At 38.4% G+C, this 25,175-nt stretch overlaps 3 protein-coding genes across 11 annotated transcripts; all 3 read right to left on the bottom strand.

Moving 5' to 3' along the window:
- Positions 1-1,779: 1,779 nt before the first annotated feature.
- On the bottom strand, positions 1,780-5,205 carry LOC307032103 (uncharacterized protein). 2 transcript variants are annotated; one of them, XM_079669838.1, is made up of 10 exons: positions 5,072-5,205; positions 4,524-4,775; positions 4,232-4,351; positions 4,107-4,122; positions 3,919-4,007; positions 3,722-3,772; positions 3,583-3,639; positions 3,400-3,459; positions 2,944-3,032; positions 1,780-2,005 (listed from the first exon to the last, which is right to left on the bottom strand). In XM_079669838.1, the coding sequence occupies exons 1-9, from the start codon at positions 5,175-5,177 to the stop codon at positions 2,962-2,964; spliced, it is 822 nt and encodes a 273-aa protein (XP_079525964.1). In that variant the 5' UTR covers positions 5,178-5,205; the 3' UTR covers positions 1,780-2,005; positions 2,944-2,961. The 2 variants fall into 2 exon arrangements, with proteins under 2 accessions (XP_079525964.1, XP_079525965.1); XM_079669839.1 differs by having other exon boundaries at positions 4,232-4,348.
- On the bottom strand, positions 5,199-17,110 carry LOC307032098 (Fc receptor-like protein 5). Of its 8 annotated transcripts, none has more exons than XM_079669831.1 (13): positions 15,692-17,107; positions 14,755-15,045; positions 13,857-14,114; positions 13,547-13,692; positions 11,457-13,335; positions 11,307-11,339; positions 10,875-11,135; positions 10,094-10,345; positions 9,478-9,732; positions 9,097-9,360; positions 7,470-7,581; positions 5,679-5,869; positions 5,199-5,333 (listed from the first exon to the last, which is right to left on the bottom strand). In XM_079669831.1, exons 5-13 carry the CDS (start codon positions 11,491-11,493, stop codon positions 5,299-5,301), a joined length of 1,440 nt encoding a protein of 479 aa, XP_079525957.1. In that variant the 5' UTR covers positions 11,494-13,335; positions 13,547-13,692; positions 13,857-14,114; positions 14,755-15,045; positions 15,692-17,107; the 3' UTR covers positions 5,199-5,298. The 8 variants fall into 8 exon arrangements, with proteins under 8 accessions (XP_079525957.1, XP_079525959.1, XP_079525953.1 ...); XM_079669827.1 differs by lacking the exon at positions 5,199-5,333 and having other exon boundaries at positions 5,561-5,869; positions 11,457-11,597; positions 11,845-13,335; positions 15,692-17,109; XM_079669833.1 differs by lacking the exon at positions 5,679-5,869 and having other exon boundaries at positions 5,213-5,333; positions 7,473-7,581; positions 15,692-17,106.
- A 3,381-nt stretch (positions 17,111-20,491) lies between these two features.
- Positions 20,492-24,778, bottom strand: LOC307032102 (uncharacterized protein). The gene is made up of 2 exons (XM_079669837.1): positions 23,103-24,778; positions 20,492-22,881 (listed from the first exon to the last, which is right to left on the bottom strand). The coding sequence occupies exon 2, from the start codon at positions 22,014-22,016 to the stop codon at positions 21,096-21,098; it is 921 nt and encodes a 306-aa protein (XP_079525963.1). The 5' UTR covers positions 22,017-22,881; positions 23,103-24,778; the 3' UTR covers positions 20,492-21,095.
- Positions 24,779-25,175: the final 397 nt, after the last annotated feature.

The raw sequence follows: 25,175 nt of genomic DNA, 5'->3' as shown, positions 1-25,175 counted from the left end.
TGAATAGCCCTGCACTACACCATAATGGATCAAATCCTGCAGCGCCTGAGAGGTCCCCTGCTCAAGAAGAACATGAAAAGCCTGTCTGAAGTTTGACAATTAACATCTGAATCATTCAAAAAAAGGCTTGGGAGAAGGTTATGTGGTCCAATGAGACCAAAATCGCGATCTTTGGCATCAACTCGACACGCCGTGTTTGGAGGAAGAGAGATACTGACTATAACCCGAAGAACACCATCCCCCCCCCCCCCCCGTCAAGCATGGAGGTGGAAACATTATGCTTTGGGGTTGTTTATCTGCTAAGGGGACAGGACGACTTTCCTGCATCGAGGAAAGGATGTACGGGGCCATGTACCATGAAATATTGGCCGAAAATGTACATGTTTTTCAGCACAACAATAAACCTTAACATACGGCCAAGGCAACAAAGGAGTGGCTAAAGAAGAAGCACACTTAGGTGATGGAGGGGCCTAGCCAGTCTCCGGACCTTAATCCCATAGAAAATCTGTGGAGGGAGCTGAAGCTTCGAGACGCCAAGCATCAGCCTCAAAACCTTAAGGATCTGGAGAGGATCTTCAGAGAGGAGTGGACCAGAATCCTTCCGGAGATGTTCACAAACCTGGAGACCAACTACAAGAAGCGTCTGACCTCTGTGTCCAACAAGGGTTTCTCCACCAAGTAATAAGACATGTTTTGCAAGGGGATCAAGTACTTATTTCCCACAGTTAAATACAAATCAATGTTTATCTTTTATATAATGTCAATTTCTGGATTTTGTTTTTTATAGTCTTACCCTCAATGTTAAAATAAACCTTCCACTAAAATTATAGACTGTTAATTTCTTTATAGGTGGGCAAACTTACTAAATCTGCAAGGGATCAAATACTTATTTCCTCCACAGTACATAAAGTAAAATGTGTTTTCTTTTTGTCAAAAAATGTATTATACATTGACCAAACCAATGTTGTTTGGAGGGCATTATCAAACTGACAAATATATCATAACCTCAGGCATTTCAAAAGTTGTATCAATGGTAATTAAAACTGGAAAAGTACTAAAAGTGTGTCCCATCTTCGCATCGAACACTGACTCAGTCTCTTACACATACGTCCACTTTAACACTTGAAGAAAATTGAGGAAGACTAACAGAGCACTGTGGGAAGAAATCTGATCTGATCTCAACATGAGCTCGTTGGTATTTTACACATTTCCTGAGAATAACTAGTCTCTCTTTCCTTCCTGCTTTACATTGGCATGACAAATTCATGCTCATGCAGATACAGTACATTCTAACTTCACTCTCAAGATCCCACTATAAAAATGTATTTTTGCTCAACTCATATTTCAGTAAAAATGGATGGCTGTATTATACTTGTGTTTCAAAGACAGATATTTTTAACCCCAACAGTTAGATGGTTCATCGAGACAACTGCAGAATGATTTAACCTCTTTTCATTCTTTACCTGACCTTTATTGCAATTGTAATTCTGATTATTTATCATGCATTAGTCTAAAAACAGAATACAAGTCAGGAGTTTTTGGTAAAATAGCCATCCTGTAAACCTCTAATATTAGATGTTTCTACTGCTTCATCACTATATTAATAACAAGGGCAGATGATTGAAAGTGACACATTTTTGGTCACTTCTCAACTCTTGCCCTTCTAAATTCCTTCTGTCGCCTCAAAGCATGACTGTACTGGATCCCCAAAATAAGAGGGAGGATGATGAAGCAAATTAAACACATTGTGAAAAGAAAAAGCATGTACTGTAGAAGCAATTAAGTAAATAAAGTTTATTGATGCAAAACAAAGTTTACTTTCTTTAAAACACCTAGATCAAAGCCATATGATGCCTTTTCTTTTAATGACTTGCTATTACTTTAACTGTACAAAATACTGTCTGATGAATGGAGAGCAAAGCTGAAAATAAGGTTTATTAAACAAAGGTTTAGTTTTGGTATGTTGTTTCCATTTGTCTTGTCCTTACAGAAGACATTGTTTTATCTGGAAGAAAACCAATGACATATTAATCCCATTTACAACATATTTAATAGGGGTGCACCGAATGGAAATTCTTGGCCGAAACCGATACCGAAAATAGGAAACAGTTGGCCGAAAACCGAATGCCGAAAGGCCGAAAATGATTAATAGAAATATATATATATATATATATATTGTATACATTTTTTACCAATGTTGTTCAGCTACCTGATTATGGAAAAAGACATGATTATGGTAAAACTTAACTTAAATAATAATCACTATTATGGGTCCATAAAACATTTATTCAGCACTTTTGAATGCATACAGTACATTAATTCCAAGTCAAGTGCATTTTATTTTCTCTGTAGGATAACTACAACAAAGTGCATTCAGAACAAAGCCAAGGTGCTTTAAAACTGCATAAACATCTGGGCCAGTAGGCCTACAACAAAATAGTGTAAATAAAGACTGTAACAGCCAGGCCTTCAACAACAACAAATGCACCTATAAGTTTGGTAAGCTAACGTGTTGTTGTGATGACGTAATCAAAACGCGGCGACAAGCACGGCGCGCGACCATGCTCGCGGCTGGCTCACAGCCAACATGTCTGCCGCTTGGAGATATTTAAAAATATCAGAGAGAGAGGTGCGGATTGCGATTTGTAAAACGTGTTCAGCTGACATTTCTCGAGGGGGTGTAACTGCAAAGGCTTTCACCACTTCCGGATTACTCCACCACTTGAAATCAAAACACCCGGACAAATATGCGGAGTATGATCAACGTAACCCTGTTCTCTGACATTCGGTGATATTTTTTCGGTGCTAAAACCCTTTCGGCCAAAAGCCGAAATGGCCTTTTTAACCATTTTCGGCCGACAATATTCGTTGGCCGAATATTCGGTGCATCCCTAATATTTAACAATATATGAAATATATTAAGTGATTGATCTGAATACTTACATGATGTTAAGCTGCATTTTAACCAAGAGTTGTTCCTGGTTTGAGTTCAGAGTAAACAGTTTCATCCGCTGGTGCAGGACTTGACATCCCTATTAATTAAAAGAGTATTATTATTTATTTTGTATAGTATTCTCCCCAGTTAAACATGAAAATATAGTGGTATACATTTTCCTCACAGGAGGGTAGAGTGATAGTTTGATAGAAGAAATTGCTCATGATGATTCACAACAGTTAAACATGTATGGAAACAGATGAATGAAATGTCATATGCCCTGATGTTTATTTCATGAATAAATAGAATTGGCAGATAATTAAATAAACAAACATTGACAAAGTTATGTGTAAGCTTTCAACATTGCTGACTTTTGTGACACCTTGTGGCACATTTTAAAATGACACCCTATCAGGCAGCACGTAACACAAAAAAAACTTAAAGAGAGTAGTATTTCATCATACCTGCAGCTGATGCCTTCTGCACATGTGAGTAAACACAATCCTCCCTTTCATTTTTCTTCCCTGTTAGACGGATCAGGAGAAAGCATGAAAAAACAAGACTTTACTTGATTTAGGTACTGCTAGCCTACAAAAGCATTTTAATTATTGTATGTTATTGTTACGACATAGAAATCAAATACTCACCCTTCTTAAAATTTGTGTTGAGCTCCACAACAGAATATGTCACATCTGTGTATTCATCTGAAATGTACAATTTAGTTTGTATTTAAAAGAGTTAACCTGGAATTGTCATATTCCAGTATTTATATTTACTATACTGTACCATTTGCAGGTTCTCCAGGGCCTTTGATTGTTTCATAGAGACAAGCATTATCTGAAGAGTAATCAAATTCATATTAAAATCCTTCTATATGAACTCTCATTTATTAAAGCAACTAATGAGAAATGGAAATGCTACATTGATGCTACTTTAACAATTAATTAATTAATTATAAAAAAATATTAAGCATTCAGGCTGACCCTGGAGAACAGAAGCATATTCTCTTTGGTCAGTTTCATCCTGGTTGATCATGTGGTCTGTAGCAGGGCCCTGATTGGTCCTCTTAGGTCTGGTGGGCAAAAAAAATGTAGTAAATTAAGTGGTTTTATTAAGGAACATATGACTGCTGTCATGTTCATTATAAAAGAAAATAGAGTGTTGTACCAACCCGCTATAGTATGAATCTGTTAAAAAAAAAATAAAGTAATACTATATTATTATGCTTTTCAAAGTGTCAAACAGTACATGTGATTACATTAGAGTCAAACTTATATCAGAAGAAAAGTATCCCACCTTTTGACTTTCTGTATAAATACAGGAACAGCAGCAGGAGAACAATCAGTAAAGCTCCAGAAAGCAGCCCAACGATCAGAAGAATGGGAAATGTAGAATCTTTTCCTGGCCCGGACGCTGCTAATATAAGTCATTATTATTAACATTATATCCTGTAACACTTTCCTGTAATAGATTAACTTTATAAAATCTTTTTCTCTTACACTAACAGTTCAGATGAAACTAAGCTTTTCTATATCTCAGGCTGTAACACAGCTTACAAAAAAGGAAGGTTTTTCTTTATCATACTCACATTTTACTGACACCCAACTCTCTGGTGACGTCCAACCATCTGCTGAATCTCTCTGTTTACATTTATAAAAGCCTTCGTGTGACTTTGACACTGCAGAGATGGTCAGCTCCCTTCTGGTATTGTTCTGGATGAGTTTGTCATTTTTATAGAAATCCACATGAGAAACAGTTTGTGTCTTTAACTTGCAGCTAAGAGTGACAGGAAGTCCCTCAGCCACAGGACGGACAGGACTCACCAGGATAATATCATCATCTGAAAACAAATCAAAGAATATAAAGGCTTTATCAGAGAAATCAGCTTTTGCAGATGTAATACGTTTATGCAAAACTGGCCTCGTCTGGCAGAAGCTGAAATGTCAGGTAGATGTATGAGGGCAATACAACATAGAATATTATCTTTGAGAGAAGTACCCTGGAAATCACTTCGCAAATTAGCCTTTTTTATAAAGTTTTACTAATTTGAAGAGACGTTTGGCTAATGCTTGTCACCTTCACATTTCAAACAACATAAAACTTCAGAAACAAACATTTTAAATAATTAAAACTCACACTCTTTAGTGATGTTGACTGCATTACTGAACTGTCCTGTTTCAGACTCGCACCAGAACACTCCACTAAGCCAGCTTCTGGTTATTGTGCATGTGGATCCAGTCATTGTCCCCCAGGAAGAACAGTGATAAAGGTTGTCAGATAACGAAAACCTCCTCACTCTCCACTCAGTGGAGTTTCCCTCACAGCTCAGTGACAGAGACGTTTTGGTGAAGTGCTGCACACTGTCAGGACTCACTGTGAGACGCTGCTGAACTCAAATCTGAAACACACAAACAGGGGACAAACAAAGCATGTATGTATATTGAAGGCAACTTGAACATTAAAAAAACAAGAAGCATTTTATCAACAATAAAGAGTGGGTGTCATATTAAAGCATATAATGGATTGTTGAGAGAATTTGAGTTTTTTAAAGAATTTGGAGTTGTTTGTAACATTGGGCAACTTCTATGTAAAACATAACCAAAAGGCATATCCAAGATATCCCAAAACTAAAAAAAAAGGCCTTCACACCTGTAGCACAGCTTACAGTTGCGTGAAGGAAAAGCTACCAAAATAAGGGAATTCCTACCATTTTGCAATAATGGAAAAGTCAAATCATACTGACCTCCAGACCAGACAAACACAGGTTTGCTGTACGAAGTGTAAAACACCTGATCTCCTCTTCCTGCTCTGCACACATATCCTGCTGTTTGTGTTTGTCCATCAATGATGAAAAGATGCTTTTCAGTCCGATTGTAGCTAACAGGTAGCAGCTCATAGCTGTAACGGTAGCCTGACTTTTGGGGAACAGCCTTACAGGACTGTCTCAGAAAATTAGAATATTGTGATAAAGTTCTTTATTTTCTGTAATGCAATTAAAAAAACAAAAATGTCATACATTCTGGATTCATTACAAATCAACTGAAATATTGCAAGCCTTTTATTATTTTAATATTGCTGATTATGGCATACAGCTTAAGAAAACTCAAAAATCCTATCTCAAAAAATTAGAATAGTTCCTCAGACCAAGTAAAAAAAAAAGATTTATAACAGCAAAACACAATCAAACATTTGAAAATGTCCATTAATGCACTCAGTACTTGGTTGGGAATCCTTTTGCACGGATTACTGCATCAATGGGGCGTGGCATGGAGGCAATCAGCCTGTGGCATTGCTGAGGTGTTATGGATGCCCAGGATGCTTCAATAGCGGCCTTTAGCTCATTAGCATTGTTGGGTCTGGTGTCTTTCAGCTTCTTCTTCACAATACCCCACATATTCTCTATGGGGTTCAGGTCAGGGGAATTTGCAGGCCAATCGAGGTCAGTACACCAGTTACTGGTGGTTTTGGCACTGTGGGCAGGTGCCAGATCATGCTGGAAAATGAATTCCTCATCTCCATAGAGCTTTTCAGCAGACGGAAGCATGTAGTGCTCTAAAATCTCTTGGTACACAGCTGCATTTACTCTGGGCTTGATGAAACACAGTGGACCAACACCAGCAGCTGACATGGCTCCCCAAACCATCGCTGACTGTGGGAACTTCACACTGGATTTCAAGCAACTTGGATTTTGCTCCTCTCCAGCCTTTCTCCAGACTCTGGCGCCTTGACTTCCAAATGAAATACAAAACTTGCTTTCGTCTGACAAGAGGACTTTGGACCACTGTGCAACTGTCCAGTGCTTCTTTTCCTTAGCCCAAGTCAGACGCCTCTTCCGTTGTCTTGAGTTCAGAAGTGGCTTGACCATGGGAATACGGCTATTGTAGCCCATTTCCCGGACACGTCTGTGAACAGTGACTTTTGATACCTGGACTCCAGCTTCAGTCCACTGTCTTTGAAGCTCCCCCAAATTCTGGAAGCGACTCTTCTTCACAATGCTGTTAAGGCTGCGGTCATCTCTCTTGGTTGTGCAGCGTTTCCTGCCACATTTCCCCCTTCCAACAGACTTTTTGTGGATGTGCTTTGAAACTGCACTCTGTGAACAGCTTGCTCTTTGAGAAATTTCTTTTTGTGTCTTACCCTCCTGATGGAGGGTGTCAATGACGGTCCTCTGGACAGCAGTCAGATCAGCAGTCTTCCCCATACTTGTGATTTAGTTTACTGAACCAAGCTGAGTGTTTTTCAAGGCTCAGGAAACCCTTGCAGGTGTTTCGAGTTAATTAGACGATTCAAGTGATTCGTTGAACACCCTACTAGTATACTTTTTCATGATATTCTAATATTTAGAGATAGGATATTTGAGTTTTCTTAAGCTGTATGCCATAATCAGCAATATTAAAATAATAAAAGGCTTGCAATATTTCAGTTGATTTGTAATGAATCTAGAATGTATGATGTTTTTTGTTTTTTTTTAAATTGCATTACAGAAAATAAAGAACTTTATCACAATATTCTAATTTTCTGAGACAGTCCTGTATACCAGTAGAAGCTCCAGCCAGCAGAAGGATGATCAACACTGCAGTTCAGAGTTACTGAGGCTCCAGGACTCGGCCATGATGGAGACACAGTGAGGACAGGCTTAGGTCTTTCTGTTGGAAAGTGATTTAATGATAACGTTATGATTTATAATTGGTGGGTAACATACACTCCTTGCATCCTACAAACCTGTAAATCACAATGAAGGGTTAACTGTCCTTAATGTAAGAACAAAATAAAATTATATTTGTATTTACAGCAAAAAAAGTAAACTGATGATTAGGGATGTAACGATATACCGAGTATCGCGGTATCGCGGTAAATACATTTCCCAATACCGTCGTGAGACTGACAAAATCTACCGCGATTTAAAAAAAATAATAATTTTTTAAAAAATTTTTTTTTTTTTAAACACTTTTTTTTTTTTAAACCTTTATTTAACCAGGTGGTCCCATTGAGATCATCGATCTCTTTTTCAAGAGAGACCTGTCCAACATGGCAGCAAGTAGGTTACAACATGAAAATAAAACAACAGATAACACAAAAGGACATCGTATTTACAGGGCTACATTTACACACCTAGAGACATTGACAAGTACCAACCATATAGTTATATCTCGCCATGTCAATAAGCCTGGCGTTAGACTTTTTCGCTGTCCGTCATTTTGACAGACAGGATCGTAAAATATCCGTCATAATCCCTTATTACCCGTCGGGTCTGAACAGTTCACGATAGAGCATGCTCGTGAACTGTCAACGGGGGGTGGGGGGGGGCGGTGTTATGCCGTGTGTGCATGCACCTCGCGGGACGCGCACAGCGTGAAGCAAAACCTCCCAGACATGTATTGATCTGTACGGCAAAGTACGGTTTGGGAACTATATCATTTCCTTTTGGAGGGCATGCATAACACGGCATAACACCAGAGCCTCGCTGCGGGGAAACGTTGGCGCTGTTCCGAGTTTGTTCTAATCTGTCAAAATGACAGACTGCTTTCAGATTTTTCCGTCATTGTTAAATAAAATATTCGGTTAACGCGACCACTGGTGTCCCAGCAACATCAGTACCAAGCGAGAGAGTTGTTTCCAGAGCAGGGGATATTGTAAATGCCCAAACACCCCAGCTTATAAATACCTGGAAATGTGGACATTCTCATATTCCTAAAAACCTGTCTGATGATGCTGAGTGAGTGACTAGTGAGTTTGAGTTGAGTTACTTGAAAAACTAAAGTGAAACTTGATTTATTTTATTGCAGGGTCTGATTATTAAATGTCCTTGTTTATTTGTGAGATGCAGTTGCATAAAGAAAATGCTTACTTTGTTGGGTAGTACCAGTAGTTACAAAAACACTGGTTTTCTTGTTCCAGTCTGTTACTGTCACTTTGTTTTTGACACTTTAAAATACTGCTATCCTACAAAAAGGCTGTAAAAATCAGATTTATTATGTAATAAAGAAATATTTTCCGAATAAAAAAATGTTTTATTGAAAAAAAAAAATTTATGATTTTTTTTTTCTTCCCTTTATTATTCAATATCGCGATAAATACCGTACCGTGGACTTGTTATCGCGATATTATCGTACCGTGAGTTTTTGGTATCGTTACATCCCTACTGATGATGTATGACTTACCGTTAGATACTGTCAATGTGAAAACATCACTCCACAGCGTCCTTTCAGACATTTCACCTTTCAGTATGCCCACACACTGGTATTCCCCACTTCGTGATGAAGGAGCAAGGGGAGATTTCTCCAGTGTTTCTGACCCGGGTGTCGTCCAAAAAAACTCCCACTCATCGTTTCCTCCATCCTCAATTTCACATGTAAGAGAGAATTTTTCTCGAGAATATATTTGAGGCCAGTTGGGTTGCAGGGTCAAAACAGCCCTGTGTGTGACTGTTAACCATCAATGAGCACCAAAAACAAGGCAATGTTAGCCATAAAACATAGCATTTTTTGTGTCAAATACATTATTTGTTTTCTGTATGTCATAATATTAAATGTTTTAATTACCGACTGCATCGCTGTACTCTGTGTAGTAAACAGGGTTTCCTCTTCCTCCTCTGCACCAGTAGACGCCTCCTCGTGAGACAATAATTCGGTCATTTCTGAGGAAAACAACATCTTGTGTCTTCAGGGGTTCAGAGGTTTTCCCTTTTTTGTACCAGAAGTATCTCCAACCAGAAGCTGATGTTGGTCCTACAGAGCAAGTTAGAGTCACATTGCCACCTCCTGGAAATATGTCTCTCAACTGGGCCTTTGGTTTTGCTGTTTAATGGAGAATAAAGGTACAAATGTTGACAACATTTTAGTTATTGTCCCTGTAAATAAGCCTAGCTTGTCAAATAATACAAATGTATAACTTATCCAGCACTCTTAGTAATATTAAATCACTGTGTATGTTATAGTGAAAATATAGAGAAATAACTATGCTTATATTTATATTTATAACCACTGAAGTAGTAGGTTAACCTTGAGTAGAAACGGCCATAAAACGGGGTGAACATTTAAAAAGCCTTTTTTTTCTTTGTTCATTGTCCTGTGTTTCTAAGATTAGGCAGATAATATAATTATGTTTCATTTTGGGATTACTAAATGTCTGAAGCTTTTAGGTATATAAACTACTTACTTTCAGTTCTCAGTTTTATTGGTTCAGATTCTTCATCGGCAAATTTACAACTGTAAGAGCTCCCGTCTGAAATTACTTGAACGGTGTTTTTTGTCATTAATGGTGACTGGTGGTTTCTGTCCGTTGTGATCGATGATCCGTCTCTGTAGAAGGCAGCATTCTCCTCTCTCTGAATACGATGCCGACAGAGCAGAGTCACTGATTCTCCTTCAAACAAAGTGGATGCAGGACTTTCCAGGATCACGATTCTGTCTGTTTCACACAAATGCTTCCTTGTTTTAGTAAAACAGCTCGATTAATAGAACATTAGTAAAAAGAAATACTTCCTGTTATGAAGAATACATTTTCACATTTCAAGAAAAAAGAAAGAAATTTTTACCTGCACACTTTGAATAGTGTTAAGCACATTAAGTCGGATTAATTTCTCGAATATATTGGTCTTTCTTCATAATTTGTCACAATTAACCATAGTATAAGTTTCTTGGTATAGTATTATCTTAATGTAAATACTTTGATGTAAGAAGCTGAGTTTTGTAAGAAGTATTTTGTTTCTTATTTTAATACTCTTGAATTTGCGAAAACACAAAGCACAGGATTTTATAGTATACTTCACCTGCCTATACAGCGTCAGTGGAGCTGTTCAAACGTTAAAACATTAAAATAATTTACAGATTATATATTAGAACTTGTCCAAACTGTGTGTTCATATTAACATGGCTCCTTAATTAAAATAAAAAAATGTAATGAACTTGGTCATGGTGGTATTACTTTGATCACTTACCTGATACAGTTAGATAGATTTTATTGCTTATTGTTGTTGATCCCCCGTTCTGAAACAAGCACTGGTATTCACCACTGTAGCCTGAAGTTAGAGGTTGTAATGTTCTGAAGTTTTGATTGCTGGGAGAGAAAACTTCTCCATGCTGGTTGTGGATTGAGTAATACCAGTCGCTGTCTTTGCCTTCTGTAATGTCACACTTGAAGGTAACAGACTCTCCGGTAAAAAAAGTTGTCCAGTTTGGCTCAATGGTCAGCACAGCATCTAGAAACCATCACAAGATACATGAAGTAAAATGTATTTTCTTTTTGTCAAAACATTTATAATACATTGATAAAACGGAACACACAAAAAAAGAGGATGTTGTTTGGAGAGTGACATAGGTAAGATTTTACTTTATTTGGTAAACAACAAGAAAGACAATTATATAATTACCTTGAGCTTGTCCACGGTAAAGTAAACTCAGCACTAAAATAAGTTTGAAACTACATCAGACATTATTAAAATTAAAGAAATCAAACATATCATAACCTCAGGCATTTATAAAGATGTAACAATGGAAATGAAAACTGTAAAAGTACTCACAGAAAAACCCCAGTAGACAGAGCAAAGTGTGTCCCATCTTCACATCCAACACTGAGAATCTGTTCCTCTGTTCATGAGAAATTCTTCTACTTTGTGTAAATAGAATGATTGAAACTGCAGCATATGAAGAGGAATCAGGAACTACAGAGAAACAAATGCAATGACATTTTGGAAAAGGAAGTTGTTTTTTATCTTCTTTACACGGCCTGGGCTTCCTTCCCTTTTAGACAAAGCTAACAAAACAGAGCGGCTCTAATATCACCAAATGTACAACAAGGTTCGAGCCACATGATCTGAATCTGACATGTAACAAATAATGTTGTAGTACAATGTTGTACACTAAATATAAGTACACAGAAAGTAAGTATAGATAAATTGTCCTACTCACTTTATAATCCATGAGCTTTCTCACCAAAACAGAACATTTCATATGAAAATGTGTGTTTTCAACAGCCTGTATTACAAAGTTAGAAAGTGTTGCATCCAATCACATATTTTTTACATCTCTAGGAGAAATTCTCCTAGTCTCTTTCCAGATGTGAGTGTAAAGAGCCAAAGTCCTTCCCCCTCCTCTAGAGATAGATCCACTTTAAGGGGTCATAAGTAACAAAGCCATAATTTGGATATGGAAAATATTTTAATTCTAGGTGCGAATTGGATCACAACAGTTTTAAAAAGCCGACGAAAATGATCAAATTAAATAAATACCAAAAGACTAGTTGTGTATTTTAAATGTTGTCACCCAGGGATTAATGTAGCCAAAAACAGTGAGAAGTCAAAATGTAAAGCTTTAGTATTTAATTTAATTTAATGTCTTCACCCCACCCGGGCAGCAGTGCAAAGCTAAGGAGGTGAACAGTATCAGTCAATTGAACAATGTAGGATCCCTGTACTGTGTATTCAACTTGTGAAATTACTTAACATGCTCAAATGTAAGTCCTGAAAGAAAATACATAACATTTCAAATCAAAATAGGGATTTAGTTACCATTTTTCACTTCTAATACCCAAAGAGCTACGGTTCACTGCTTTGTATTGAGGTCCTTATAGAGCCCTTCCTCCAACACACACGAACGCGCACATGACCAATGAGGGCACGAGATAAGTTTGTGCACAGATGGAAGGCTGACAGGCAGGTAGGCCATCCAGTTATTTTAGCCGGGCTGGCTAAAATGATTGGTCGTGCTTTTTACAGTACTACGGCTTCCACAGATGACATTTTTTTATGGATTTATTGTCAACGCATTTAATATATTCATTGCTATCGGGATGTTAAGAGCATTCCATGGAATATGACAAAAAGTGTTTCTGAAATAAATGACATACCCCACCTTTAATATTCGTTTCAATAGAATCATTTGTATTATTGAATAAATAACAAAATGTAATTTAAGGTAGCTTTTTTTATTAAAAACAAAAACAAAAGGCTTAACATAATGCTCTGAAAGAAATCAAACACACTGTACAAAAGATCTATCCTCCAGTTTTTAGGTATTCTGAAAATCTTGTCTGACCTACTGGTGGTGCTATGACTTCACATTTGTTTTCTTCTGCAACAGACTGTACACCGTGTCGACTTGCGAAGGTTGCTCCTGTGAAGTTGTTGCCTCATGTTTTGCCTGATGTCCTATAGTTTCTTCACTGCTTTTGCCTTGATGGGATGTTGTATTGTGTCTCTCTAAAACACTGTAGACTGTATCCACTTCCCGCTTAGATCCCAGCTCCTCTCTTGGGCTGATGTTTGGGCTGCTCGTCTGACAGGGCAATGCATCATCCACGTTTTCATACCAGGCTTGACTGGAAGTAGAGGAAGAGACTCTCTGCACAGAGTTTGGCTGTTCCTCCGCTGGCTGGCTTTGTATTATCCGAGCAGGAGATGTCTGTGACAAAAAGAAAATGCAGTAAAATGTGTTTTTTTGTATTGCAAAATCAATATGTAGCATACTAAGATAAACACCTCCTAGCGTCTCAAAACTCTATATCTTGAGAAATCTAGAGAAAGGTTTTAGTGACATTGACCTGAAAACATTGGATTCAAATGGAATAAACAATATTCTTACATCCCCTGATAAATAAGTAAATCTATCTTACCTGTTTTTGAATACATTCTGTTTGAAAGAGCCTTTTAGCCACACAGACAGCAAAGGCACAGAGGGATACACACAATGCAATACATATAAGTATTACAATGTGTAGTTTTAATGTCACTTCAGGTTCAGGATTAGATTCTCCAAAGCCTGGAAAGACATAAAAACACATTTTAACAGATAATACCTGCAACGACTGAGGTATTAAATGGATGAGGTGGTGGTTCAAAAATGTCATAGAAAGAAAGACCTGCATACATATTTTCTGGATTCAAAGTGTGTGATTAACAAATTAAGAATCACAAAATACTTACACATTCCCTCCATGCTTTCAGAAACATTGCTCTTGCTGACGTTGTTGTTGCCACTGCATACAATAACTCTGTTGTGGAGGAAGATGGTGATGTTGACCTTGCTGAATAATGCTCTCTGAGATGTTATACAACTGTTGTTGTCACACACAGAACATACCCAGTCACTCTGGACGGAGCAGTTGACTGTGATGTTGCAGGGGTCAGCAGACAGGTTAAAGTGCAGCGGGGAACTCCTAATGAAAGGCCTGGGAACAGTTTCTGGAAAAAATTAAAAGGCATTAGATCAGTTGTTGGTAGTAAGAATCGCAACACAATGTTCACAATATGAAGTGCAAATTTACTAAAGAGAATATCGATATAAAATTGCATTGTTTTTTTTTGACATAATATATAAATGTAATACCTGTCCACTCTATTCATCTACAATGCTCCAGCATTTTCTAGTGCTGATATTGGCAAGCTTTCGTGACCCAAGCTTTCCATCAGACATTTTAAAGATAAGACCGAAAACCTATACAACCAAAGTGGCTTAAATAAGGGGGGGAAATACAACTCCTTATAGAGTATGTGAAATTATTCTTTTACAATAAACAGGGATGTACAAAGGCAAAAGGATGCAAAAATTGCCAAGGAATAGATAGTTTTACTTGGATCTTCATTTGATATGTATTTGTTAACTGAACTGTAGACTTTTTTTAAACCACAAAGACAAAAAGGTCAATGTATTTTAAAAAGGGGCGGGTGATAAAAATATGTTGTTTATGTCGTAGATGGTTCAAAAAAAGTCTTAAAGCCAGTCTTGAAGACACAAATGTATCCTTGTATCCTTATTGTAATGTTAAATAATGAAATGTAAAGCCCATATAACCAACTAGTCAACTAAATATTAAGAACTTACCTTCAACAATCAGTTTGTGGGTCTCAGTTTTTCTATTCAAAACTGAATTAATGAAAGAAAAGGTATAGGTGCCGCTGTCTGTCTCATTGAGCTTGGTGATACACAAGGAGGAGTTTGTTGGATTATAATACACTTTGTCTTTGTACATGGGGGTGATGTTTTTACTTAAAACAATAAGCTCCTTTTCAAAAAGCCACTCCTCTTTTTGATATCCTGATGATTTTATGTGTAGACATATTGAGCTGTTTTTCACGCGGTAGTGCATCGCTGGCCGGATCTCCGCTGTAATCCCTGAAAGGAAACATTAAATAAAAATACATTTTCTTAAATGTCATTAGAGCCAAATACCTAAAAAAAGATTTTATGCAGCAATAATGTGACCTAAAATAAACATAGATACATAAGCATAAAGTAAATAAAATCTGATCATGTAACATGGTGAGACTTTATTTTGCATGAGAAATACTAATGTTAAGGCAATTATGATTGATTTAAATGTTAAGGAGAATACTAAATATTTCTTTAACTGAGCTGAGAGACTAATAAAGATGCTGTTGTTAATCAACTTTGCTTTCAAGATACCAAACCATTTACAGTTCAGGAAGTGCCATTATCTACAATACTCTGGTGGACACTTTAGGCTGTAAAATGCCAGCAGAAGTGAATTTCTAAAGAATAATGTATCTTTAAAATCCTATAGAAAATGGCAAAGCTTTAATTTAAACAACATCAGAAACAGAAGCTTTATGAACTGTCAAAATGTAATATATTTCCTACATTAATTAAAAAAGACACTAAAGTCTGCATATGTTAAATAAGATGTTACGCTTTTTAACACGGCGTTAAAGCATGTTTCATGTTAAAATCCCATTAAAATTGTTAAAATGTGTAACCCTAACTTGTAAATAGCAAAAAAAAAAAATTGTATTTGTCTTACCTGCAATAATCCAGGTAAAACTCAGAAGCAGAAACATTTTAATCTTCTCGACAGGAAATGTTAACGTTAGCGAAACCTTTGACGGTTGCAGACAAAGTGCACAGACCATGAACGCAGCAGAGCAATGTTGGTAGAAGAACAGCAGGAAATGGTAACCAGCAACCTACTTTGAATACATGTGATATAAACAGATGAGGCAAAATAACCTAAAAACCTTAATTCAGGCCTAGTAATTTATTATCCTTTAAATAAACTAACCCAGAGACAGCATTATTATAACTCAAACATATCAATACATTTCACCAAAAGGCAAAACAAATCAATCTCACTATCAACACACATCAAAAATGTGAAATAGTCAAAACCCTATTGTGCCAAAAACGTGTGTGGGTTTATAGACAAAAAGTAATGAAACCTAACAATCTAGCAAAGGTCGAAAAAATGCACAGATGTTGTACTTAAGAAAAGAAGAAGTGAGAGTGTAAGCATACTCTGTTACAAGTACAAGTTGGTTATTGAAAATGCTGGTCAAGTAAAAGTATAAATCAAAATATACTTAAAGTCCCAAAAGTATAAGTACTCATTATGCAGATTGGCTCATTTCAGAATAAGAATATATAATATGTTTTGATAAAAATTATATATGCATTAATCTGTTTATCAAAGCTGGAAAATGTGTAGCTAGTTTTAATTACTTTGTACACTGCAGGGTAGCTTGTGAATTTAGTTTATTAAAACACTGAAATACTCAAGTACAGTACAAGTCCCTTGAAATTGTACTTAGGTACAGTAATTGAGTAAATATACTTACCGGTAGTCACTTTAAACCACTGCAGTCTGGCATACAAAATCAAACAACCAAATGTTACATTATTTTGTGGGTCCGGAATTAACTTTTTTCTTAAATGTTTTTGCTACATCTAATTGTTTTACTTTAGGCCTGGAACCAATGTAAAGTTCAACTACTTACAATTATTATTTTTACAAAATATTTTTGCGTTTAATACAACTTTTAGCAATAAATTCAGTTTCACATGCCAACGAAGCTCACTTCATCAAATAAAATACTCTTTAGTCTTTTATAGTATCATTTGTTTTTGCCGGCAATTCAAACAGGAACTAGATTTGTTTTAATACATTGAATATTTGTTTTATATTCTAAACTGCTGAAGGTCTTCCCAAATAAAAAGAAAGGTGTAGAATAAAATGTATTTTCATCTGAAAACGTGTCAAAGGCCAAAACATTTGCTGTGGTTTCAGACCTTGAATAAAGAAATCAAGAAAATTAGCTAATAATAATGTTTTAACCCCGATTTTAAATCCAATGAGAACTTACTGAAATTAGTCAGGAAACTGAGGAGCACATTTTCTTCATGTCTTAAAACAGTTAACCACAGTGTAGTGATGTGCTCTTGTTCATTTCCGTTAAGATTGTTTTTACTCACCAATCAAGCACAGATTCTTGGTGTTCTTCTTGTCTATAAGAGGAAACAAGATGTTAGTCTTACATCTTTTTATTTCTGTAATGTGTTGAACAGCATATAAAACTCCCTGTATTTAGCCTTAACTGTCAATAATGTACATAAGCTATTTAATATGTAATTCTGCACACTTGAGCGAAATGTGTTAATCAATAATACAAATATGTATCATGTTTATGTAAAAGTTTTACATTAAACTTGTATCTGTCAAGAAAACCTAAATTAATTGCAAATAAAATATGTATCCTTATCTAGTTTATTGCTGGCTAGCAGCTGCAACGGTACTTGTGCAGTACAATCAACTTGCAGACTGCAAGAGTTATAATAGGTCATGCAAGCACACTATTAACCTTTGAATTGTAGTGGGGTAGAAGAAATAAAAATAAAAGTCGCTCAATGTTGTACTTAAAGGCGGGGTAGGTAGTTTTGGAGAAACCAGCTCGAGTGCGCTAGAATTTGAAAATACAGACGGAAAAAATCTGCCACTTCCTTACAGAGCCCCTCTTCCAACACACACGAACGCGCACATGACCAATGAGTGCACGAGATAAATTTGTGCACAGATGGAAGGCTGACAGGCAGGTAGGCCATCCAGTTATTTTAGCCGGGCCGGCTCAGATGATTGGTCGTGCTTTTTACAGTACTACGGCTTCCACAGATGACATTTTTTTAATGGATTTTTTGTCAAAGCACTTCAGATATTCATCGCTATAGAGAGGCGAAGTCCCTCCCCTTCCGGGAGCCTCCATGGGACCCCGGAAGCGGAAAATTATACATTGGATTCAATGGAGAGAGAAAACGTATCTTTTGATCCCGTTTGAATTGTGCCACGAACTACACATATGATGTTTGTCAATTTAAAAGAACATTTTGCAAGTCAAAAAAATAAAAATGTGTCGTAAAACTGTGAAGTAACAATTTTTTTTGTGTTAAGCCGCTCAGTGAACTACATGTCTCTGGTCCCGCATAATACGCGTCACCAACACAAAGATGGCCGTCACGTTGGTACATTTCACCTCATTCTTTCAGAATGAGAATAAAAGTATAAAACGAGGTGAAAATCACTACAAGTCTGGGCACGTTGAGAGCTGTACATACACGAAAGGGGAGTTAGTCGGTTCTGTAAGAGCCAGCATGCGGGACCGGCTTTACAAGGTTTCGGTGAGTAACATGAGTGCAATGTTTAACGTTAATGTCAGTCAATAAGGAGGAGAATGAAAAAGAAGATGATGAACCACAGACCCGGCATATAATCACTGCAGTGTGCAGGGCTGTGTTAATTTATGTTACTGTTATCAATAGCATTAGTTGACTGAGAAAACCGTCAAGAAAAAAAGTTTAGCGATGTTACGAGTCGACTAGTATAATATGCCCACGGCTGTGATTGACAACCTGGACAGCCAGTCAGAAGCTAGAATGCCAACCTAGAGAGCCAATCAGAACCTAGAACGGGTGTACTGCATACGGGTGTGTATGCTGTGGATAACATTAGTGTTCACAAGAACAAGGTACACTCCCGTGTTTTGTTTTAGTTGCTCTTCAGATTGAAGCGGCCAGTTTTATATCGACTATACTGTATGTGTGATCTCCTTTTACATCTCGTTGTGTCATTTGAGTTTATTTGCTGTGTGTAGATTCAAGGATTTTGGTTATCTTGTCAATTTGTTTGGTTATCTAGGCACAGCTGTGTGTGACTCCCTCTGGTAAACTGGTATGTGTTTTCCTAATATAGAGAGCATTGATTAATTAATAAACTACACACTGAGTCTAGATCCTGACCAAATCCTTTTTTTTTGTTGATAAAATGTTTTTCAAAAATGCAATACACATTTAAAAAATACAATGTACAATCACAACCAATACAACACAAATTTAAAAAAATACAGAAAAACAAACAATAACAACAATCAGACACATGGACAAAACTATGGAAAAATAAACCCTCCCACCCCCAGATCTTGACCATCCTTGTATTGCTCATTCAATCTATTATAGCATGTTAACAAACATGGTACTTACTTTATTTGTACAGATCTACATGGGAGACGATGGCGCGATGCAGAGCGCTGTCTGTGATTGTGCACGGGGGATGTACAAATGCAGCCACGCTGCAGCATTGGCAATATTTGCCATGTGGCAGATCAGCTCCACAGAAGTTGAGTGCCAGTGGAGGAAGCCTGGCACTTCAAAAGTAGTCCAGCCGGTGTCTCAACTCTACCAACAGCAAGAGGAGACATACAACCCACTGGCCAGAGACATCGCTACTGAGGATGTAGACTGGTTCAGGTCTGCACTGAGGGGCACACAGTGTGGCATGGCATGGCTTTTGTCACCTGAGCCAGGGCTGCAGCCTCAACATCAGGCCATTTTCACCGTGCCGGAGCTGGTGAAGGAGCATGGGGGTCGGGGGCTTGAGGCAATTCTTGCCTCAATGCGACTGAGCAGAGACCAGCAAGCTGCCATCCAGACAGCCACCGTAGGACAGCGGACAAATCCTCAGTGGCAGTTACAAAGGCAGGGCAGGTTGACAGCCAGCAATTTTGGTGCTGTGCTGAGGTCGGGACTTTCATCCACTCCATGCGCGTCCCTCATGAAGAGGGTGTTTGGGGGGTACAATTTAGACGGAGTCATGGCTGTCAACTGGGGAGTTGTAAACGAGGCCGAAGGGGTGAAGGCTTTTTTGCAGGTCTATCGGGTGACAGTGATCGACTCTGGTCTATTTGTGAGTGAGTCGGGTGTTTTGGGAGCATCACCTGATGGACTTGTGCAAACATCTGCCCTGCTGGAGGTGAAGTGTCCACACAGCCAGAGGAACATGACCATCGCGGAGGCAGTCCAGTTACCATCCTTCTGTCTCCGTGAGGAGGGTGGGTCATACATTCTCAAGAAGAATCACCCATACTGGCATCAGGTCCAAGGGCAGCTGCACATCACAGACCGGAGTCTCTGCTACTTTGTTGTGTTGACCACGAAGGAGGCGATCATCATCCCCATCCCCAAAGACCCTGCATGGCATGGAAATCTCCTCCTCCTGGAGAACTTCTACACTCAGCATATGCTCCCTGTGTTGGCCAGTAGGGAGGAGGACATGTAAATAAACACACAAACAAACACACACACACACACACACACACACACACACACACACACACACACACACACACACACACACACACACACACACACACACACACACACACACACACACACACACACACACACACACACACACACACACACACACACACACACACACACACACACACACACACACACACACACACACACACACACACACACACGCGATATTTAACTAATAAACAATAAATCCCATGTTGTTGGAAAAGTAATAATGCTGCATGTATACGTTTTTGTTCAAATATCGCAAGTGTTATCGTGTTATGTGTTCCTGATATCGTGCAGCCCTAATATTAAGGCCTTATTGTCACATGCACAATAACTACAGTGCAGTTTTGGGCAATGAACATGTTAAGTCTCAGGCCCCTCTAAAATAAATGATATTTAAGACATATAAATAAAGAATTACTTTTACTGACCTACTACATAACTGTATTACATGGTTATATAAATAGTTTGAATGATTCATGACTGACAGAAGCTTGTTTTTACACTGACTTGTTATACTCATATCTATTAATGTCTTTGTAACTTCAGTAAACCTCAACAATTCCCCTTCTGGTTTCATGCATCACAGTTCAGTAAACTGAGTAAAATATGAACTAGTGTAATCATTATAATAACTTAGGATTGTAACTCTTTAAAAAAGGTGTAGGTGGCTCTTAAAAGAGCCGTTGTGTGACTTTGGGCTGGTCTCAGCAGTTTAAGCCCTCTCCGCGGATGCAGCGGGCCAGCTGGATGCTCCCCCCGGGGATCGCAGGCTGAAAGGTTTGGGAACCCCTGGCTTAGTCAACGGTGAGGGTGCTGGCTACTTCCTTTATCAGGGGATTTTGCAGGTTCACCAAGGCACAGCAAAGCTGTACCAGCACATTTGCAGTGTTCCTGAGGTGGCAAGGGATCAGGTCCAGAATCCTGAACTCCTTTATTCTGGCATTTGCCCTCTCCACATGGATCCTGTTCTTGGCTATTTCCCTGGTAGCTCTCACTTCACTCTCTGTGAACTTACCCTTGTTCAGGAAAGGGGGAATGTTCACAATCACACCCGCAGGCACAATATCTGAAATTAAAAAGCCCTTGTCTGCCAGGATAAGGTCGCCAGCCACTAAATGTTCCAGAATGCCTGAATGCTGCATAATGGCCTTATCAGACACAGAGCCCGGGAAGAGTTGGCTGCAGAAGTTGATGACTCCATTTGGGGCCACAGAGATGAGCACTTTGAAGGAGTGCATCCCTCTGTAGGAGGAGTACGTCAGTTTGGCTTGGTCCATCTGACTTGGGGCGGCCACGTGGATGTCGGTGCAATCTACAATCATTCTGCAGTTGAATGCAGAGGACTGGAAAGCAGCAGGCATGCTGTTTTGTTTTTTTTGCCTACTGGGCACAGTGGACATCATTTTTTCGAACAGCAACCTGTGGAGCAGATGGACCATGGTGTTCACCACATTACCCACTGTTGCGGTACTGCAGTGGAACAGCTGTGCAAGGTGCAGGTGAGGATAATTCTGCCGGATCTTCATCATGGCCATGAAAACCTGGTCTGCCAGCAGGATGCCCTCCACTTTCCATCCAGCGTAATACACAATGGAGCCCTCAAAGCGCTCCACCAACCCCGCCACCCTTTTAAACATGGCCTGGTCAGGAAGCCCTGTTTCCATACGGATGACATCATCAGGTAAGCCTGCTGCTGAATATTTGGCCATTCGCATCCAAGTATCCCCTGCCAGGTCTGCGGAACAACTGGACTGCACACTGGAGGGTCCAGGTTCGGTGTCTGCGGACTGCACGCTGGAGAATTCGGGGTCAGTTTCTGCAGACTCAGGCCCTTTGCTGTAGCTGTGGTCGCTGGACTGATTAACCGCTAAGCTCCCTTTCTCTTTGGTCCACTCAAATACAGTTGGCCCTTTCTCTTTTCCATGAGGAAAATGGCAGCTGCATATTCTGCTTTTCTCATCTGGCTCCCTGTCTGCTCGTCTACAATGAGAAAATTATATAATTCATTACTAACAATCGTTTAAACCTGCCAAATAGCCCCCCTGCCCATAGTTTAAACAGTCTGCACTCTTTTATTTATCTTGTGAAGCACTTGTAACATTCAGCTTGTGTGTGTTTTAGTTGTCTTTATTTCCAGGTAGAAGAGAACCAAGAGTGAGGAAGTGAGACAGAGCTCTTAAAAGGCCAAACAGTGTGTTTGGCCTTTTAAGTGTGACACATATGTAGTGATAAATGCTTCACCTGACCACTGTTCCTAAATAAAAAAAGTTTTCTGCATCGTCAGTCATTTTTTCCAAATAATTACCAATATTTCACAAATTCTTAATGTCAACTTAAGAGCACAGCTGTATGTTGACTGTCAACTTTGCTTGGTTCATCTTACTGGGGGGGCAGCTACATGGATGTCGGTGTAGTCCACAATCATTTTGCAGTTGAAGGCAGAATGAATGTATTATTGACTCAGAATGAAGCACAACTTCATGTCATACAATACATTGACTTTATTTGTAATTGTGTAAAAAAATAAAGCATTGATTAGCAAGCAGGACCTGCAGGAACAGAGAACGGTGATGGATGGAGCTGGGAAGAGAGAAGAATAAAGAAAACAGATTAACTTTATTATCGGATATTAAAAATTCAATTTTCAAATCAAGTTGCCGCTCCTACAGTTTTCTAGTGTGTAAAGATGATTTCACATGACCTAAGCAAAATATCACACTCAATACATGTGTGTCTCTGGGGGGTGCATTGTGCCTTTGATGTATATAAATAATATACCATAACCAAATACTATTACGTACAGTGGAAATCAGGTTGCCAGAGCAGGTCAGTGTGCATGTTCCTCAGGGTTTCAGCAGTTACAGGTGAGGTAAAGAAAATAAAAGAGAAAAAGGTCAGTAACAACACTTTAAAGTAACAACACTGAATAATTATCTATTTTAATAATTTTCTCTCAGTAATCACTCAACTACTGTCTTTCCAACAAACAGATTGACTCACCCTCACTGTTATCACAATGACACATGTCCAGAAGAATGTCATGCAAAGCTCCCTGCCTGCCTGCCTTCCTTCGACTCTCCCTGAACTGCTTTGTTAGCACCCGGTGGAGGGCGCAGTAGGCTACTCTTCAAATGTTTCACAAAATACTTACCATGATGACTACTCTTACTGTTTAACATTTTGGTGTACTTCATGTAATAAAATAATAACTTCATGGTAAGGCTACTAAAAATGACAAGGCTAAGTAATGTAATGCTAACTAACGTGCTCGCTACTCGTCGCTACTAGCTAGGTAGCTAACTTGACTATGTTCCATGCACAACATGTATATTACCTATGATATTACCTGATATGTCTGATCCAGCGAGTCCTGGTCCTTTCATCAGACGGGAAGCGATAGAACGAGCAAGTGGTATGATCACTTTTGTGATTACAACATGGTACAAAGCACACGGGCATCTTGTAAAAGTGAATTTATTGGAGCAATCTCTTATATTTATTGGAGGGAATAAATCAGTTATGAAATCTTCTTCTTCGCTTTAATTACGAGTCGCAACCACTTGGAGCATTATCGCCTGTGACATCACATACGCGACCCAGAATGGGATTTGGGATTTGTAGTCTTTGTAGTCGCGTATTTTTCATAGTCTTATATTTCAACAGTTTTACGACAAAATGTGACTTTTTTGACATGGAAATGATTGTTTAAGATTGACAAACATCATATGTGTAGTTCGTGGCACAATTCAAACGGGATCAAAAGATACGTTTTCTCTCTCCATTGAATTCAATGTATAATTTTTCGCTTCCGGGGTCCCATGGACCGGAAGTAGATGGGCGTGACTTCGCCTCTCTATCGGGATGTTAAGAGCATTCCATGGAATATAACATAAAGTGTATCTCGAGCCGGTCTCTCAAACTTACCTACCCCACCTTTAAGTACAGTGCATGATTAAATATAGTTAATTACTTAACATCACTGCTTATTCGTAGCTGCTATTACAGGTTCCAAAGATACATTTTACATATTTAGAAAGTATGCAAAAAACGTGGCCACAGATAACACACAAGTACCACTACAACACAAACACTGCAGTAAATGAATTAAATGTTTAATTAAAGGCTGAAGTGAGCATCTATAACGGGCTGTTAGCATCCTTTGGTAACTAAACAGGAGTAGTACTGCTGCAGTTAGCTGCTATAAACATGAAAAGCTTGGCACTTTTCACAGCTTAATAATTATGTTAACAATTTACCCACTAATTTAGCGCTAACGTTACCTAAGCTAACGTTAGCCCAATGCTAACGCTAGCCCACACGTAAGACTGGAAACCCTGCTAAGAAGCTGTATCCTTTAATGTGTAAATTAATATCAGTTATCACGCCAGTAAACAGTCTATGAACAAACTGAAACTGTGTGTTATAGTTAAAAAATAGTTCATTTTACACTTAAAAGTTTAGCTGTTTATGGAGACATGGACTTACCTAGCAGGACTCAGAAGAGAAGTATTCTCCCGGGCTTGGTGTGACGAATCTCCTATTCATTGATGCGTTCAAGGACAGTCAGAAATGCTATTGTTACTTAATGGAGAGCGCTGGAAAAGAGATTAATGAGAGTATTTTTTTTTTATATTATATATTTGTTAAATAATTTAATTTGTTTAACTCCACATTGTACAAATCTGAGTGGTCAGGATCCATTATCAAAAACACCCTCATGTATAAAGATAGATGTGCAGAAACAGCTTTGAACTGCAGTTAAAGCAGCCTGCAAATATGCAATAACCTACAGTACGGTGAACATACTAGAACCAAAACCAGGGATTGACATTAAATATTTAGAAATTCACATATTTTCTTGTCAAAGACTTGCA

This window comes from Notothenia rossii (assembly GCF_949606895.1).
Source record: "Notothenia rossii genome assembly, chromosome: 3".
NCBI classification, from domain to species: domain Eukaryota; kingdom Metazoa; phylum Chordata; class Actinopteri; order Perciformes; family Nototheniidae; genus Notothenia; species Notothenia rossii.
Note: the sequence above shows the minus strand (reverse complement) of the source record. Positions and strands in the feature narration are given on the sequence as shown.

Coding starts and splice junctions, on each gene's coding strand:
- LOC307032103 (XM_079669838.1), bottom strand. CDS start 5,177: ATGACTGGATCCACATGCACAATAACCAGAAGCTGGCTTAGTGGAGTG. Junction 3,773..3,918: donor ATATGCTTCTGTTCTCCAGG/GTCAGCCTGAAT, acceptor ATTACTCTTCAG/ATAATGCTTGTCTCTATGAA. Junction 3,640..3,721: donor CCCTGGAGAACCTGCAAATG/GTACAGTATAGT, acceptor TGTACATTTCAG/ATGAATACACAGATGTGACA.
- LOC307032098 (XM_079669826.1), bottom strand. CDS start 11,493: ATGGGACACACTTTGCTCTGTCTACTGGGGTTTTTCT. Junction 7,582..9,096: donor CACATTGACAGTATCTAACG/GTAAGTCATACA, acceptor ACTTTCCAACAG/AAAGACCTAAGCCTGTCCTC. Junction 5,870..7,469: donor GGCTGGAGCTTCTACTGGTA/TACAGGACTGTC, acceptor GAGACAGTCCTG/TAAGGCTGTTCCCCAAAAGT.
- LOC307032102 (XM_079669837.1), bottom strand. CDS start 22,016: ATGCGAATGGCCAAATATTCAGCAGCAGGCTTACCTGATGATGTCATC.